The 18102-nt window shown below is 42.8% G+C and overlaps 1 protein-coding gene across 3 annotated transcripts in view; it reads right to left on the bottom strand.

Annotated features, from left to right (window-relative positions):
• Window positions 1–1837: 1837 nt before the first annotated feature.
• PRIMA1 (proline rich membrane anchor 1) overlaps window positions 1838–18102 on the bottom strand; it is a 52865-nt gene continuing 36600 nt past the window's right edge. Inside the window, exons 4-6 of one of the 3 annotated variants that reach the window (XM_032112566.1) lie at window positions 12133–12227; window positions 9063–9282; window positions 6203–6284 (exon numbers count right to left, since the gene is read on the bottom strand). In XM_032112566.1, coding sequence (XP_031968457.1) covers window positions 9158–9282; window positions 12133–12227 — 220 coding nt within the window. In that variant the 3' untranslated portion in view covers window positions 6203–6284; window positions 9063–9157. Of the gene's footprint in view, window positions 6285–9062; window positions 9283–12132; window positions 12228–18102 lie in introns of those variants that run through there. The other 2 variants (XM_032112567.1, XM_032112569.1) reach the window with 2 other exon arrangements.

The following is an 18102-nucleotide window of genomic DNA, read 5'->3' as shown; positions in this document are numbered from 1 at the left end:
TCAGGCAACACCAGGCTCTTCAGCATGGTGAAATTGCTGCACCTCATATTATTTAGCAAGGTTTTCAGCTATGCTCAAGACATAGCCCTGGTTTCAGGTTTGGAGCTCTTTTACTGTGCTCTAGTCTAATCAGATTTGCACCCAATCCTCCCATTGCTTGTTGTGGCTATCTCATCATGACTAAAGCATGACAAGAGCTCAGCCAAACAGCAGTGATTTTGGGGCTGATAATGTTAGTAGGACTTGAGGGACCTCGCCAGAATTTCACCAGCGAGTGCCCTACTCTCCAAAGTGACGTCCTTCCTCTGCAGACTGGAGGTGGGGATGTTGGTGCAGCAGTTTTGATGCCTGAAGCAGGGATCAAAGCCTTCCAGAGGCACTTTCTTTCTCAGTGGTCACAGAGAGATTTTAACCTGGAAGTTTTCTTCTGTGAAATGTGTCTAATATTTAAACCTGCTGGATATCATAGTCTATGGCATAATGGTTATTACTGTAATTTCATTAAATTGCTCCCCAATCACTCTGCATCATAGAATCATAGAATTGTTTATGTTGGAAAAGACCTCTAGGATCATCAAGTCCAACTGCATTCACCACTAAACCATGTCCCCAAGTGCCACATCTACATGTCTTTTAAATAGGTCCAGGGTTGCTGACTCTACCACTTCCCTGGGCAGCCTCTTCCAATTTGTGACAACAATTTCAATGAAGTTTTTCCTAATATCCAATCAAAAACTCCCCTGGTGCAACTTGAGGCCATCTCCTTTTGTCCTATCACTTGTTATCAGAAGAAACTGAACTCCATCTTGCTGGAACCTCCTTTCAGGTAGTTGCAGAGAGAGAGAAGGTTTTTCCCTTCCCTGAGCTTCTCTTTCTCCAAACAAAACATTCTCAGCTCCCTCAGCTGTGCCTCATAAGACTTGTGCTTCAGACCCTTCATGTTCTCACCATACTAGATGATTATTTTTGCTCTGCCTTATCTAAGATTTTTTTCCAAACTGGGATATGAAATAATTCCTAAGGGACCAGCAAAAACTGTTAGGGAATAATCTCTTGGGAACTAAAGACAACCAAAATGCTTCCCTGTTTAAATAAAATCCTCCTATCCCATGGCAGGCATTAGCTGACCTCACGCAGGTACCTGGCAGTCACTGGGGAATTACTTCAGCTTCCTCCTCTGGCTGGGGCAGGAGGAGCCCTGCTGTGAAGGAGGAGTGCAGGTTGTGGCAGCCCCTTGGCTTCAGGGGGCCTAACACAGGCTGTGCTCTTCATCTCTGTCTGGTAAAGGCAAAGAACTTGGAAGGGGGAGCCCCAGCCAAAGGACCCAGGTTTAGCTACTGTGTGTCTGTGTTGATCTGCTGAAGGACTGGTCCATGAATTGCTTTTGTTCTTGAGTGGATTAGGAGTGTGAAGCCCATCCAGGGAGTCAGAATATAAATGGTGAACATTATGTCTTGCACCAAAATAAATAAGGATATGTAGTATTATGTGAAAGATGAAGAGATCACTCTAAAACTAGACTATGAAGCTTCCAGCCCCTCAGCATAAGAGAAAGGGTTTCATCAGCTTTGGGGGATGCAGGAATGCATGAGTGTGATCCCTTTGTTAATGCACCACCAGCAGTGCACGTATCTGGGACAGGAACAGCAGGGCTAGGTGAAACAGAACCAGGACCTACCTGGACACATGTACAAGCAGCAGCCATGAGCTTCTCCAAAACCACAGTAGAAAGTGTTCAAGGAAGTCTGGTAAATTTGGGCAATATGTGCCTGAAGAGGCACTGCAGCCATTCCCCCCCTTCAGTGCTCTCAGCTACATAATCAACAGGACACAGGAAGTTTTTACAAGTACATTTTTATTTAAAATAAAAATTAATTGTGGTGCCTTTTTAAAATAGGGTACTGCACAATCTGTATATGCAACACAGTTTTTGGTACAGAACATACTTATTGAGCAATATCCTTAAATACTAAATATACATTAATGGCTTGTTTGAGAAACATGACAACATTAATTCTGATATTTTTTTTCTCTTTAGTCATTTAACCACTGATACAGATTTCCTATAAACAGTATTTGTTTTCATCTGTACATGTGGTACACTGTCAAGAAGGCAGATCTTAGAATATTTACATTCATGCATTGATTTAAACACACTATTTTGCAGTTTAAAATAATATATTTTTCTTTGTACAGGTGCAGGGAGTATTGTAATACATATCTACCATAGGCCTGATTCTCCATTGCTTGGCAGCATCTATGGTCATGACCTGGTTGGAGCAGGGCTCCCACACTTTCTCCACATGCTGTGACCAGACGGCATGCAAGACTGGACAATTAGGTCTCTGTATAGATATATATCAATATATTTATATTTCATACTTAGTAGAACTTTCCCCTTTCTTTCCATGTCTGTTTTTGCAGCATCTGTCCAAGGCAGAAATGCTTTCCTGGGCACACTGCTGTGTCAGGTGTGGGACAGGAAGGGCAGCAGGGCTGAGGCTTCAGCTCCACTTTCCTGTCTTCTCAGGAACGAGGAAACTCAACACTTGGCAGCTCAGGCCCTTAAGGTGCATTCCCTGCTAGTGGTGATCCTTGAGAAGAGATTTGGAGCTGCTGCTCTCCCTCAGACTGAGTGCAGCAGTTTGCTGAGTCTGGCCAGTGGTGGTCAGAGCACAGCAAGTACCTCCTGTGTAGAAACTGGCCACCTTTGCATCTGCTGGGGATCTGGCTATTTTGTGAATGGAGCTATGCAGGTCCTTTCTACCCCTGATATTTTAGTGGCTAAAAAGGAACTCAAAATGCTTGTAAAGCTGCATTTTGGGTTGCCAGTTTCCCAGATCCAGGATCACTGCTTAGTGAAGCATTTATGTATCTGGCCTGTTCCTTTCCCTTAGAATTTAATTATAGTACAAAAAGGAAGCACAGAAGCCTCTCTTACAAAAGCTTTGCAAGTAGTCTGTAGAGTGTTAAACACAACCTTAAACCACATCAGCCCCTCAGAAGTCACCTCTCAGTGACATCTCCTGTCTAGCCTCCCTTTTCTGAAGAGTTACATCGGATTCCAGTATACTTTTCCAAGCGCCTTCCTCAAGATCACTTTCAATTTCAGTGCAATGCAGTCAAGTGTACTTGGGCAGGAATCTACAGGCAAAACTACCCCATGCAAGATTTCCCACCTCTCCCTGCCATGCCGCGATGAGAGCAAAGGGTCTGGGCAAGCAGAGGAGCAGCTCTCAGCCCATCTGCTGCTGCTTTTCTGTGGCCAATGCATTATAAAAGCACACAGGGAATGTTTGCTCAAGAATTATGCTGGCGATTATGTGCCCGATACATTTATCAGCATGTTGCATGTAACGACGCTGTATATCCACCTACGCAAATAAGCTACAAGTATTTCTCTCAAAATACTGCCACAGAGCTCGTACCTACTTTTGTCTTGATTATACAGATGGGTAAACTGAGGCACAGAGAGCCAAAATCACTTGCTAGTAAACAGCAGATCACTGGCAGAGTTGAAAATAGATCCTAGGTGGCATATGCTGTGTCTTGCAATGCCCTGCCTCTCCATTCTCCATGAAGTTTTTAAAGTTTATGTTCTCCTGAGGAGTCCTCATGGTGCCTGGGCAGGATTTGCTTGTGGGTTGTGTCATGCACCGGGGTCTTCTCTAGTGAGGACATTTTACCACTGATATCACTGAAAATCAGACAGTGTTTGGTGACCAACTCTTTCTACTCTTTTTTGCAAAAACAGACGTATTTTGATGGACATAATGACCTACAAATCCCTTTTGTGATTTTGACCTTAGAAAACATGCCTTTAAAGCTGTATTAGGAAACAAATAAAATCAACAACCTTTAGGAGAAAGTTCTAATCCTGAGCCCATATTATGCTAAACTTATCTGCATTCATACTTTATACTCTCAGATAAACATGCAACCAGTCTCAAACTATGCCACGTTTCCACATTTAGGCTGAAACAAGTGGAGTAAAAAAAGAAAGGCAAACATAGGTAACTACACCTAAATAAATGTTATACCTTAAAAATATTCTAGAAATATACTTGCAATATTTTTATTGCAGTATTTAGGGGCTAAGTGCTTTAGGCAATCAACATTTGGGATACTAGACCCAAAGTGTAAATTCTGTCATTTTAATCCCACTTTGGATCTAAGAACATATCACTGTGTCTTGCGTGAGCACACAACATGAATGTGGCTGAGAATGATCATACTCTTGGGCAAAGGATTACTTGCCTCCTTTCGCTTCTGCAATTGCATTCACTTCCTAAGAAAGTCTAGCTTTAAAAAATAATTTTATGCAGTTAAACTTCTACACAGTGATGACAGACTAAAAAGCTAAATGAATAACTACATAAATTTCCCAAGAGCAATATATAGCAGCATTTCATTTTATAATTGAAAAGGTACTTATATTTACATACACACTATTGTTCGATAGGTAACAGATGGGCCTGAGCTGAGACTGCTGATTTGAACATTCCAGAGCTTTTTTTTGGGAAGATCTGCAGAACATCATCTTCCTCTACCATCATGCCACACTCTGCATCCCAGCAGTAGATGACCCACAGGCCGGAATGCGCTCAAAATCAAAGTCTGATTTCTGCAGTTCAGGCACATCCTTAGGTAAAACTGGAAGTATTGTGTTGCAGTACTGAGGGACAATACAGCCGGGGTACAGCCAGGTCCTGGAGCGAGACTGCATTGGTGCCTGGGAGTTACTCACAGATACGGAGACCAAGTGGTACCAAAGTTTTATGCCCAGACAAGAAGCCAGGGTGTAAATTTGTCTTTGACTGCATCACTACTTTCAGCACAGAGGTAAATGGAGACATACATGTGGAAATGTGACACAAAGAAAAGTTTTCAGGAGGTAGGGAAATACCAGCATCTGAATTAGTCTCACCACCTTTATTCGGAGGGCTGCTTACTGAGTCTAACCCGAGATCCCACATGAAATGAATTTGGGTAGATTCAGCTTTGCTTTAAATAGTCTGTAATCCACATCACGGAAAGTATACTGAACTGTACGCTGAACTTGGCACCACCATCAGTGTCAGCTCAGGAGAGGCAGAGGCCGAGTTAATGTGGGCACAACCAGCTTACCAGACCCTCAGAAGGGGTCCTACAAGCCAGATCTGCAATGTCCTCAGTGGGTCAGTTCAGGAGACTCCAGACTTTCAGGGAACAACACTAAACAGTGAATGAAGACAACTTCAAAGGGCTGCTAGTTCTTTCAACACAATCCCACCCAAACACGCCAAGATGTAAACAGCGTCTTTCCTGTAGGAGTTTTCTCTGGGGAATCAGTGTGATGCAAACTCAGAGAAACATGTGGAATTTCACAAAGAAAGAACAATTTTAAAGATAAAATAAAAGTGTGGTGCAAAAAAAGGAGGTTGATTATGAATAACATTTAAAGCACATCTTAATAACATCTCTCTTTCAATAGCAATGCTAATTGCTAAAATCTTACATCTTGATTTCTTTTGCCTGAAAAGCCTTCAGCCATGAAAACTGCATAGTCACCAGACCACAGATAAATTTCCTGGGATAGGTCACAAGTTCAGACTAATTTTGCTTGATTGCTTAACAGAAACCTTTGTTCCCTTTTTAATAACGAAATAATAAGAATGATAAGAATGAAGCATCAGCGTATGAAACTGCACAGGCTGGAGAAGCACACAGGTGACACCTTTCACCATTTAGAGTGAAGTGTCCTCCCACTTAGAGGGAGACACCTCCCTCTGACCCACCCATGATAAACTACTGCCACTCTGGCATTACCCTCTCCTCAGAAGATCTTAACTTCAGAAGCTTTTTGTGGACACTCAGTTCCAACATAAAAGTAGGGGAAGAAGGAGGAAGAAGAAGCTGGAGGCATCACGACATCGCTTTCGTGGGATGCAGCATGCAATGCTCATGCCTTTGTGAGGCCTTTTCTCTGGGCAGCCCAGGTGGGTGAGTTTATCTTCCCTTGGAGTAGCAGCAAGCCCGGAGAGCAGCCTGCTTTTCCCTTCTGGATCACTGATGCATGCGCTGTTTCTGAAATGAAGTCCTTGGCCGCACAGCTCCCTTCGTTGCCTCATTTCACCCACCTTGCATACTCCGTGTGTGTGCTTCAAAAGTTTACCACCTCCTGCGCCTTGGTGGGGTTCGGGGATTATACGACTGCATTGTTATCAACTGTCTTGTTGTTTTGGGAGGAGGTCATTGCATATTCGGACCGACTGGTTCCGTTCTCTTCTTTCCTCATTGGTTTCCTTGGGTGATCCCAGGTTCAGTGATGTACAGGCAGGGTGGGGAGAGAAGAAAGAACAGAGATAAACATCTTCTTTGTCAATACAGACTCAAAGCGAGGAAATGTAAGGTACTTAATAATACTGAACTTTTCCTGTTTATTTTTTCCTTTTTGAACACAGGCCAAACCAGCAGCTAAATTTTGTCAAGCATCATAGTCCACCTGGAAGGTGAGAGATCTGATCCTAAGGTCTCATGATGTGCTATTGGTGTCCCCATGTTAGTCTGTTAATGGATACAGGTGTACCTGTTGCATGAGATGAAGGCTGCTGGAAGGAGCACCCTCCACTGCCACCTTCATCTCTGGAACACAGGCTGGGATGCTGGGCTGGGTGCTGGGCTGGGCTCTGCCTTGGGGTGGTCATGACCTCTCTCCTCAGAGTGTCACATCATTCAAACTGGGATGATGACCAGTCATAACCACCAAAGACCCAACTGCCTCACCAGTAATCATGAAACCACTGTGTTCGGTCACTAGCAGTGGACTCATCTGACCAGTGCAGATGTGTACACCTGTGGTGACCACCCCAGACAATCTCCACAGCCAATGGAGAGAAACAGGCACTTATAAAACACGGCTCAGAACAGCTTAAAGTGGATGTCCAAAATACGTCAGATGCTTTGTGCCCAAGGCATCTGTGCTTCCCTGCACTGTCTGTAAAGGCAGGCTAGTCTGCTAGCCCACATACAGGTGTCTGTGCTCTGGGTGCCTGAGTTAGTGACTGAAACATGGTGCCTGCTGTGACCTACCAGACTTTGAGCACCAGTTGCCCTTCTTGTTTTGTTTAGTGGCCACTCTTACTATTTGGTAAGACAGACCAGGATCACCAGTGTTAATTGTGAGACAATTCAGGAAATGCTCAACAAGTGCAGAAAACTATCAAGCATCTGTACATGACAGAGCCAAATCATTAATTTAGGATTTTATAGTTACTCTGAAAAGGGAGACCTCAGATTAAGTTCTGCAACAGACCATGTTCCATCTTGTAACTTGGCCCCACAACTTCCCTTCTCAAAAGAGGCTTAATTGAAGCTTTAAACATAACAGGAAGAAAAAGCTTTGTGCTTTCCACATAGATATTACAGACATGAATGTCTTGAGATTAAAATGTTGCTGAGGGCAAAAAGAGGACCAGATACATGTATTACAACAGTCAGTCTGTGCAACTGTTCTTGTCAATGTTTAACAAAACAAACAACAATTAATAAAAAATGGTTAATGACATTTAATTTCAGCAAAGTATTAATGAAAGATTTATGGAGAGTTATTACAGGTAGGCAAATTTGTTTGCTTGTAATCTCAAAGAAAATACTTCTGATTGTGATATTTTGTGCCTCTCTACCTGGTAAGAGTTAAAGCTTGTTAATATTCCATGATTTCAGCTGTTAGAGAATGGAAATGGAAGGGGAGACTAAGAGTTGTTGAGACCAAGGGATTTGATGAACTGTTTTTCAGTGCTCAACATGCAGTGCCTGTCTGCATCTGACACAAGGTCATGTTGGTTTTTCTTCTGTGACACTGCAAAGCACCCATCCACTGTGCCACATCCCTGGCAGGAGGAATGGAGAATCTGATGGCAATGCTTATTTTTTTTTCAGGGCAGGAAAAATGGCGTGGCTGTCTAAACTTCTCTGCTGCTTTCAAAAACTCTTCTATTTTTCTTTTCTCCCAGTTCCAAACCTACCAATGGTTAAAAAATGAAGACATTTTTGCCACTTCTACTTGCAGTTTTTCTCCTATTTACCTGTTCTTTCTTTGGTCTCCTATGTTTCTGCACCTCTCCAGTTCCATTTTCTTTCCCTGTCTAGATTTCCTCTTCTTTCTTTATGTTAAAAAATGCCTTCCTCTCATTTTTATCTACATTTTTATGTTTTCTAGTAGCGATTTTAAGATGGACTGCTTCAGTTGTCCTGAAATTTGCACTTTCCCCTCCCCAGGCTGTTGTCCCAGCACAGACCTGGGTGGATTGGACGCTCTCCTTTGGTGGTGAGATCACTCTGCAGACCCTGCTGGACAGGTTGCCAGGGATATCACACCACTGGCACTTGCAGGCAGTGGAAGGGGATTTTTTCAGAGCCTGCAAACAGGGGAATGGAGATTTTATCAAGGTTTTGCTTCTGCCTTATCAATTGTGCAGGGTTAGTGCTAGCAAAACAGAGCAGTTATTTTCTTGAATCTCAATGAAAAGACTGTTGTCAGATGCAAAAGTTCAGGCTTGGAGACTGCTCTGTTTAACTCCTTCACTCAATTGTTTTCAAAAGCACAACAGGCAGGGATTTGGGGTCAAACTTGCCCCAGTTACACCATTTAAATCACTGGCTTGGCACACTGGTATGCACTTGTCACTGTGATTAATCTGACCCATGTATTTAGATATACCAGGTCATGTTGGCTTGTTGTGATTTTTCAAGTGCCCTCTTGCATTAGGGCATTGGCTCTCTGTGTGCCACCAGCTCTGTGCCACTAACTTTTTACTCCAATTTTTGTTGACTGTTGAGATCCAGGCATGCAAATTTTCCTCTTGCACACCAAGGGGAACCTTTTTATCCTATTTTCTGCCTAATAAGCTGAATTATGCATGATCTTCCAAAGTGTGATACTCCAAGCCCCCTTTCAGATGATAAGCTATGGCCACGCATTTATGCATTTCCATTCCAGGGCTGCTCTTCGTTGGTTAAAAGGATGTTTCAAATTAGTGAGGAAATGAGTAGGGAACTATTAATATCCATGACATACTCACTTGGTGGCAGGCGAAACAGGCTTTTCACTAATAAGTGGTTTGCATTGTTTTACAGTATAATTTGCTATACATTGTTTAGCAAACAAATTGGGTCTTCATGCCAAACATCTGTGAATGAAACTCTGGCCATGCAACTCTGTACAGCTTAGCACACGCCTGAAATGATGCCTCAGAGTCCATAATGACCTCTCCACCATGCATGCATTAACTTGCTCGAGTCCTAAAATTAAGAAAGCATCAAACAGCCATTTAATAGTGTATTTCACGTGCCAAGCTTAAATTTCAGATGAGGATCTGATCACATTTTAAATCTCACTTATCAAAGAATTTCATATTGGCTCATCATATTGGCTTGTACCAATCCTCTGCAAAGTCCTGGGTAAAGGTCAGTGTACTGATGCACATTCAAACATAATCTGTATGTTCTGTGTTGAGAAAATTTTTTAGAGGAAACATAGTTTTTGGCCCTTTATCATGTCTAGTCACAAAACTTAGTTGGTATATTTGACAAAACCCTCCTTGCCAGCTTTGGCTACTGTGTAAATTTGGCACAGACCTACTGTTTGTAAGGCAATTGTGTGGTAGAGTACTAGGAGAGAGCTACACCTCGTGTCCCACTTGTACACACTTCAGAAAATCTCTATCTATGACTACTCAGACAAGATCAAGTAAAACCAGGGCAGACTATTTATTTAATAATGACTTTATCACGCCTCATTATAGGCTTAAAGAAGTGTTGAGAAGAGTTAAGATCACTTAGACATGGAAATAGAAGTTTTGTCCAGAACAGTAAACTGCAATAGTTTAAAACTCACAGTGCAAACGACATTTCATACACTTATGGGTGCTTCATGCTTGAAAAGGATGAGAATTTAGAATAAAAACTGATTTTGTAAGACATCCTGAGTGTTGTAAACCTGTTTCTACTGCCTACCTCCATAGCAATGTCTCAACAGTGCCAGTGCATCAAGTCCAGCATCTGGGAAGGCTGGGTTCCAAGGAAATCCAATCAAGCTACGAAGGGATGACCTTGGGCTGGCAGTAGAGACATGACAGGATCTCAAATTCACCTCCTTCTGGGGTTCCCATACTCGACTCAGCACTGCCAGGAGATACCTGTCTCCACTTGGGGATTTGCTGCCCTAGATTATTCTCTGGGGAAATACATATCCTATTTCTTCCCAAACAGGAATAGAGTGTCATTATTATTTTCAAATATAGTTAGAGGAAGAAAGACTGTTTTTTTGGTGTCCATTGTGGGAGGGAATGACCAGTGCTCAGAAGACCAAGCGGTGGTACAAAATTGTAAATTGTAAAAGCCACCTGCAAAAATCTCTCTATATATACATATATACATGAAAGATTGCAGTGTATGGGTATCAGTATCAAATGACAAAGATTTTACCAAAGCTGAAAGCTATGAGGCATCTCTGTACTGTCATTGCACAGCTGTACCTGTGCGAATGCACAAGGTACCCATGCCAAAAATCCCTGCGTGTTTTCAGTTCTTCTCAGGAAGGTGATTTCAGTAGCACGTAAAGAACTTGTCTCTCTCCTCACTGCTGTTTCACCCCTGAACAAAGCTCTCTGGACAGCCCCATTTGGCAGCCCCACTGCTGGTGCTGGCATATGCCGGGTTGAGCGTGTGCCTGCTGATCCCTGGGGAAAAGTGGCTGAGGGGAGGTGGCAAATCAGTGAGCTGTTCCACTTATATGCGCAATGATTTCAAAGCTCTTCTCCATAATGATATTTCATTAGCTATCAACACATAAAAGATAATGATTTTCAATAAAATTTGGTCTCATACAACTCATCCGTTTCCTTCATAGGCTTTGTCTAGCCTCAGGGGACGTATAAATAGAAATACCCAGAAATATCCAAGCTACCTACATACCAGCAGAGATCAAGCTGCAGTGGCATCTTCCTGGGTTACAAAAAGTTGTCCAAGAATCAGGGTAAATATCTGTGTAGTTTATTTTCACTCAGTTTTATCTCCAGGACTAGGATGCTAGCAGTACCTGTTTAGAGCTCTTGGCTAGACTTCACTGCTGGAAGCCCAGATAAGATGATGTGTGGGCTGTAGTCACACTTCAAATACATCCTTATTTAGCAGACAGGAATGGAAGAATAAATTTTGTAATGTTATTCAATTACTAGACCATCAATCTACATAATCTGAATGTTTATAAGAACATAAAGAACATGAATGGAGGCTGTTTACATCTCAGTACTGGGGCACTCATCCAAAAACTGTTTGGTTCATGCTGGCCATCAGTTATCAGAGGTGAATCACTTTCCACAAGAGCAACTGGTGGGAGAAGAAAAGTTGCTTTCTAAGACTGGTTTGTGAAGAGGACTCCTGCTAGAGGAGCTCAGTGCACTGACAACAGTTGCTTTCAGGGACACAGCCATTACATTTGTGTGCAGCCACACACAAGGAGCCTTGCTGGTGCTGGCTGGTGGCCAGCCTGGTGCTATGGCTCAGACATATGGGGCTCAGGTTGGAGGAGGACATTTCTCTGGTCAAAGTCTTCAGAATCATGGAAGGAGTCACATTCTGACTTCTACCTTTAACTGCCTCAGAGAGACAAGAAAAAATCAGTCTGGATATATTTTATTTGATAATGTAAAGACAGAAGTCAAAGAAAAAACCTTAATGATGAAAATTCTCTGGAACCTTAGTTTTTCTCTATTAAATTAGTTAACGGCCATATGTGGACCATCTCTCTGTCCAGAAAACAGGCAGTACACTATTCATTACTCGTAGGAAGAGGTTACAGGCTCTCCTACCTCCCACATACAAAGCAAATGTTTTACAGTTATAATAAAAAGCAGCTCCATCTGGACAACTTTTAGCAGCTCACACACTACTGCTCAGTGTTTGTCTCCCAAGGCTTTTACATGTATCCCCCATATTCCCATCTCCACTCAGGTAAGTTAGATAGTCCAGCATCTAAAAGACCAACAAACAGTCTTGCCCCTGTGTTTATTACTTTTTATCACAATATATAATATTTTTAACTTACTCTTCCAAACTAGAAAGTGTTTCATGTATCTTGGATGATATTACCTGCAGCATTTGGAAGGACTGTGTATACAGGGTGTTTTTCAGTTTTAGATATTTGATGGAGTTCTCCTTCCTCAAGCTGCATTGCCCCTTTGCTCCTTATGAAAACAAATAAAAAGTCTTTTGTGAATTAGAAAAGGCCATTCTTTCCCTAGAGACCTTTGAGTAATTCAGTCTTAGCCAAACTGAACCAGTGGTCAGATGATAAATAATATTTACAAGAGCAAGTACCCATACAATTTTTAACATCTTCAGACCTTTTCTGTGCAAGTGCTCTGCATAGTGCTAGGACAATCATGCAAAAGGAAAAAGTCTCTTTCACAGCTCTGGAAATCACGTTGCAGGATAGCTTAACGTAACTCCAAGATACCATCTCCCAGGGAGAGCTTCTTTTCTGACTGTTCACAAAAGCACTTTGAAGCCTGCGATTTACAGCGAACTCGGCTCTGCCTCAAAGCCAATTTTAGCTGACCAGTTTCTGGAGTATATTTAAGCAAGCCCTGCTGGCATGTGGGCGATTTCTGTTTTGGGATGGTTCACACTGAAATTCCCCTCTCTGTTCATGGATTGAGCCTTGCTGAGTGTTTCTCCCAGGGAAAAAAAAAATCCATACTGCTCTGCAGCCATTCATCAGCACTTAGAGATTCCCTGAGCTGGTGCACTCAGGCTGCAGAGCATTGGGGGCAGATCTCTTTCTGCAGAACTGCACCTCTCTCAGCCTGCTGAAGTCACTCTGGGTATGTCTAAAGGGAGGGTTTGGACTGTTCAGATTGCAAGTAATTGCAGTATATTGCTGAGCCGCATGTGAAATTTAAGAAGTGGAGTTTAGTCTTCATTTATTTTCAGCAGTGCAAAGTCAGAGTAATTCCACAGACTTTGTTGGACTTGAGGAGGATTTGTTCTGATGTTACACAGGAAGAAGATCTGTCCCTGCGAGACAAAGGGGATGGATGCAATCCCATTTCCTACTAAGTCTTCAATTAAGCTAACTTCAGAATTATGCTCCTACACGAAACCAATCTTAAGGAAGAGAAGCAGCTTTATTATTAGGATACTGGACAATTAACCAACATAATTGATAAAAGTACTTTCAGTGACCCCTCACATAATAACCCATTCTTTGCATTCCCTCTAATGATCTTTAAAAGGTTTTATTGACTGGAGGGATATTACAGCTGACATTATCTGCTCTCAGTGTAGAATACACTGTCAATATGTTTTGATTATAAAAGCAGAAAAATGAATGGGACTACTGCAAAAAAATGAACTCACGATGCCAGCTTCTTAGCCTGGCAAAAAGCTACTAAACAAAATAAAAATATTTAAAAAAACCCAACCCACCTCCCCCCCCCCAAAAAAAAAAAAAAAAAAAAAAGACACATTAAATGCATGGAATGAATGCACCTTCAAACAAAGCCAAGACATGTCTGGAAGATGGTCATGGCCATGGCCATGCCTGGCAGTGGACTATGGGGATGAGCTGGGCACACTCCTGCTCCTCAAAGGCCTGTCTTGTGCAGAGCAGTGCAGGCAGCTAAGGCACAGTCATGGAACTCAGTTCATGGGGCACCACGCTCTGCTAAGCAACACAGAAGCAGCCTGGCATTGGAAATATTTATGCTCCACCCAGAAAAATGGGCTTATTTGTAACTCTACTGCATTAGGCATGATCTGTCCCCGCAAAACTGAGGCATGCATGTTCTCACAGGTGCTGGCATGAGGGCAACAAACTTATCTGCCACTCTGTAATACAAAAACACCAGTGGAATCCCAAACCTACATATCTCAGTTCTTTAAAATTCTCTAGACCTTCTGGAACAGATTGAACAACTATTCAATGCTTGCTATCTTCCAAGTGCTTAACAAACATTAACTAGGAAAACTGGAGAAACATTAGAAGGTGTCCTTACAAAAAGATATCCATACTGGAAGGAAAAGTGGAGGAGGAAAAAGGAACAGGAATCCCCTACCATGTTTGCAAAATGAATGGCTGTTGGTGCCTGTGCTCTGGGTCAGGGAGGGCATCATTACTAAAAAAATGTGGGGTTGGAATAACAAGGGACAGAAAGAGGAGATGAGCAAGGGCTGATCTTCACGGCTCTCTTGCTCTCTCTCAAGGACAGTATGTCTCTCACCAATCAAGTGACTGTAGATACTGCCATTTTAGGCAATGGACTTTTCCATCCCCCAAATTATGCTACTTTGTGTCCAGATTTTTTGCCAAATGCAGATAGCTACCTTGCCATTTAATCACTGTCAAACATAGGCAACAACTTAAATGATGGACTTGATCCATACAGAAGAATGAGGCTACTGCTATTTCACAGAACCATTTAAATATAATTTCACAATATTATTTAAATAGTATGATTAATTTCTGTGCAGATGTACAAAAATTCTCTACAGATTTTCTGTTACAGAAATGTCTTTGAAAGAAGAGTGTCTGCAACACAAATAAATGCAAGGAGCTGAGAAGAAAATTAAAACTTGTAAAATTAACTGACCTTTGCAGCTATCTAGATCACTTTGCATTTGAGGCAATCTGTCTCTGCCTTCAACCAGACTGAGACCACTGATTTTCATGCAGCTGCTTCTGGCTTTCTCCACTCACAATGAAGAGTCTGCACAGCCAGACCTTGCTCTTTCAAGGATAAATGCAAACCCAACGTCCATGGATTGCACAGCATGGTCCCAGCCTTCCCAAGTTCCAGGTGTGCCGTGGGGCAAGTCTATGAAGAGGTAAGTCCTGCTCACCATGATGTCTATGCAAAGATTTGGTTTTGTGCAATTTTAGACAATTGTAACTGGGGACAATTTCTGAGGAAGAATTTGAGTTTAGCCAGTCTCCACACTGGCTTCTCAGGGCTCAGAGCAAGTGAAGGGAAGAACCTACAGTTCCAGCTGCTTGAGAGTATTAACATTTTTCATAAGGTTTCATGCCACTGCCTCAAAAAGCAGACACCAAAGGCAACGCAATTTCTCCATGTGGGTCCTCTTTTCAGGGTCTCTTTCAAAGGCCGGAATGAGGAATGATCCTATTTTCCCACTCTTACCTTGCACACAGCTGGGATGAGACTCTTTACATACACACATCACACCCCTCTGTCAGTGCTTCGCTCCATCACCTGGCGTTAGCCTGGGGAATGGGGCCTGTGGTGCTCCCCCCGACAAACACTCTCTGACATGGCTAATTAACCAGCAGCTCTCCAAGAAGGACAAACCAGTAGCATTGTTCTCCAGCCCAGCCACACCAGCAAGGCTGGCCATATGCCTGCTGAGTGAGGGGATGCTGGAGGGAGAGTGAGGGAAGGGTGTGGTGGAGCAGGATCACCCCAGCAGATGCCATCTTCTCCTATTCCCAGCTTTGCCCACGCTGACCTACTGCATGTCTCGCCTTCATGGCAAGGCTCTCCGAGCAGGGAGCTGTGTGCTGCTTAGCAACCCCGCAGCACGATACATACTGAGCAGTCAGTACAGGGGTTGCAGAGAAGGAAGGACAGATATAGCAGAAATCAGACCGTGCAGCCCCTCCAGCAGCGGCAGCACAGGTCCAAAAAGCTCAGGTGTGGCTGTGATTGATGTGCACCCCATGAGTGTCACAGATATGCAGAGGGGGACCCTGTCTGTACCTTTTCCCTCTGGACAATGTGGTTGTAGGGCAGCGAACAAGGCAGCACAGCAAGGTGAGGGGGTGTGAGATGTGCTGTCCCTTCAGCTGGGACCCTCAAAACCAGCTCCACTCAGCAGGACCTGCAGTTGCTCAGCCAGTGGAGAAATCAGGCTTTACTGCTTTTACTCAAAATGCACTGCAAATCCTTTGCAGAAAGCAAAAGGCAGCAATAAGGCCACCAAGAAGGTTTCTATGGGATTCTTTTTGTGCAGAGGAAATTTCTGGGTGATAAGGAGCTGGAGTACAGATCTACACCCTCACCCTACTACCATGGGTGCAATTTTCTCTGAGTCATAAAAATATTGACCCAGGAACTGCAGGCTTCTGCTGCTGGGTTCTTGCAGGTTGTAAAAACACAGTCCTGAGCTCAGATACTCCAGATAATCAAGAGAAAAAGTTTCTTCAAATGTCTCAGCACACTGTGCTGGCTATGCCTCAGCCACAGCTGTGGCTGTTCACTAACAGGGTCAGCCACAAGCACCCTCACATCAGCTTGCAAAAACTATGACTGGCTTAAAAACTAAATGAATGCCTAAGAAAATTTTATTTCTTTGTCTTTAGGAAAAAATGTAATAAAAACATCATGGTGAACCTGGCACCTCTCCTATATGTTTCAAAGCTCTAGTATTAACTTTTATCTTCTGTTTGTGTTGGGTTAAATCCAAAATGCTGCAACCAATATAATTACACCAGCCATGAGCATTATATTCTGTCACAAGTGTGTAAAATCCACCCATGAATATCAGAGTTGCACTGAGGCAGTAACTCTCAACAATACTTGGCTGTATGGGTCGACTTCTGCCCATTTGATGTGGCACTCTCACCTGCAGTAGAAAACAAGAAATGGCAAGTTTGTTTCTGGTGATAATGAAAAATTAATTTGTCACAGGACAGACCATAATTCTCTACAGATTTCTCTTGGCATCTTTGTCAATATATCACAAATTAGGAGTGAACAAGTGCCAAATGATCCATAAGAGAGTATTCTGTGAAACACTTGGACCACTTGTTTTATGCTAAAGACTAAAGCCTCCTGGAGGCTTTCAGTGTTCCTGGCTATGAGAAACAGTGGGGCATTTTATCCATTTATGACCACAAACTTTCTCCCTAGCAGAATTTGTGAGTTTGTATAACTTAGAAGAGACAACGAAATCCTGCCCTACAACAGTTACAAACACATGTAGTACTTATAAAAGTCCCAGACTGACAGCACTGGAGAGCAGATCCTTCTGCTTTTCTGACCAACACATTCTGCACAGACAACTGCAAAACAAACTGTTCTGCACAGCAGTGCCCATGTGGCTTGGCTCAGCCATCTCTCCAAGTAAAAGGCTATTTTATCTACTTCAGTCATCAGCCTTGAGCTGTCCAGGGAGCCTAACAAATAGTTGCAATACTTTTGCTATTCTACTTAAAAAATGACGCCAATCCTCCTTCATCTTGATGCACCTAAAAAGCATCAGGCAGCACCAGCTATTAGCCCCCTGTCCAAAACCCCCAGTGATGCCACTGAATGAGCAGAATAAATACAGCAGAGCTCTGGCATCTCCAGTGGGCTTGGATCAAGCTGTAAAGCTCTTCAACAGCTTGTCTCATAAACACCACCCTGGAAATTGCTGCACAACCAACATCCAGACTTCAATACTGTTTGGGAGAATAACTGATTTTCCTTATATTAGCCCTCAGTTTTCATCAAGCAAGGCTACATTTAGTTTAGTAAATAGTGATAAATTTGAAAGAACACAAGAAAACCAACAAAAACTCTCCATCCATGAAGATACTTAAAACCCAGCAGGATACAAACATAAGCAAGCTGCTCTAGTTGACTCTGCTAGAGCAGAAGTTTGGATTGGATGCTTTCAAGTGGTCCCTGCCAACCTCAACCATCCTGTGATTCTAAAAGCTCATTTCTTGATGATTAGAAAATGGGATCTCCTGCAGGAAGATTGGTTGCCCAGGGTATTTAAATTGTCTTTAGTAGGTCATCTGCAGCCTTGTTCCAAGGACGGGAGTCAATTCACTACTGGGAGATGATTAGGCATACAGGCTAAGCAACACATGGGGATGTTGGGCTTTGGTTAGAGGTGACAGAAGACCTGGACAGTGATGGTCAGGGGTAGATACTAATCCTGTTGTTGATAAACATCAACATTCAGACAGGGGAATCAGGCCACAATGCAAAGGTCTCTTCCTTACTTTTCCAAAATGTTCAAGTCTGCCTTTCTCTCAGCTGCCCTCAGTAACTTTCCCAAGGTCTTTCAATGAAGACTCTATTCCCTTTTCAATGGCGCTTCTTAGGGATT

The sequence above is a fragment of the Corvus moneduloides genome, chromosome 6, assembly GCF_009650955.1.
Source record: "Corvus moneduloides isolate bCorMon1 chromosome 6, bCorMon1.pri, whole genome shotgun sequence".
Classification (NCBI taxonomy): Eukaryota; Metazoa; Chordata; class Aves; order Passeriformes; family Corvidae; genus Corvus; species Corvus moneduloides.
This window is presented reverse-complemented; position numbering and strand designations above follow the sequence as displayed.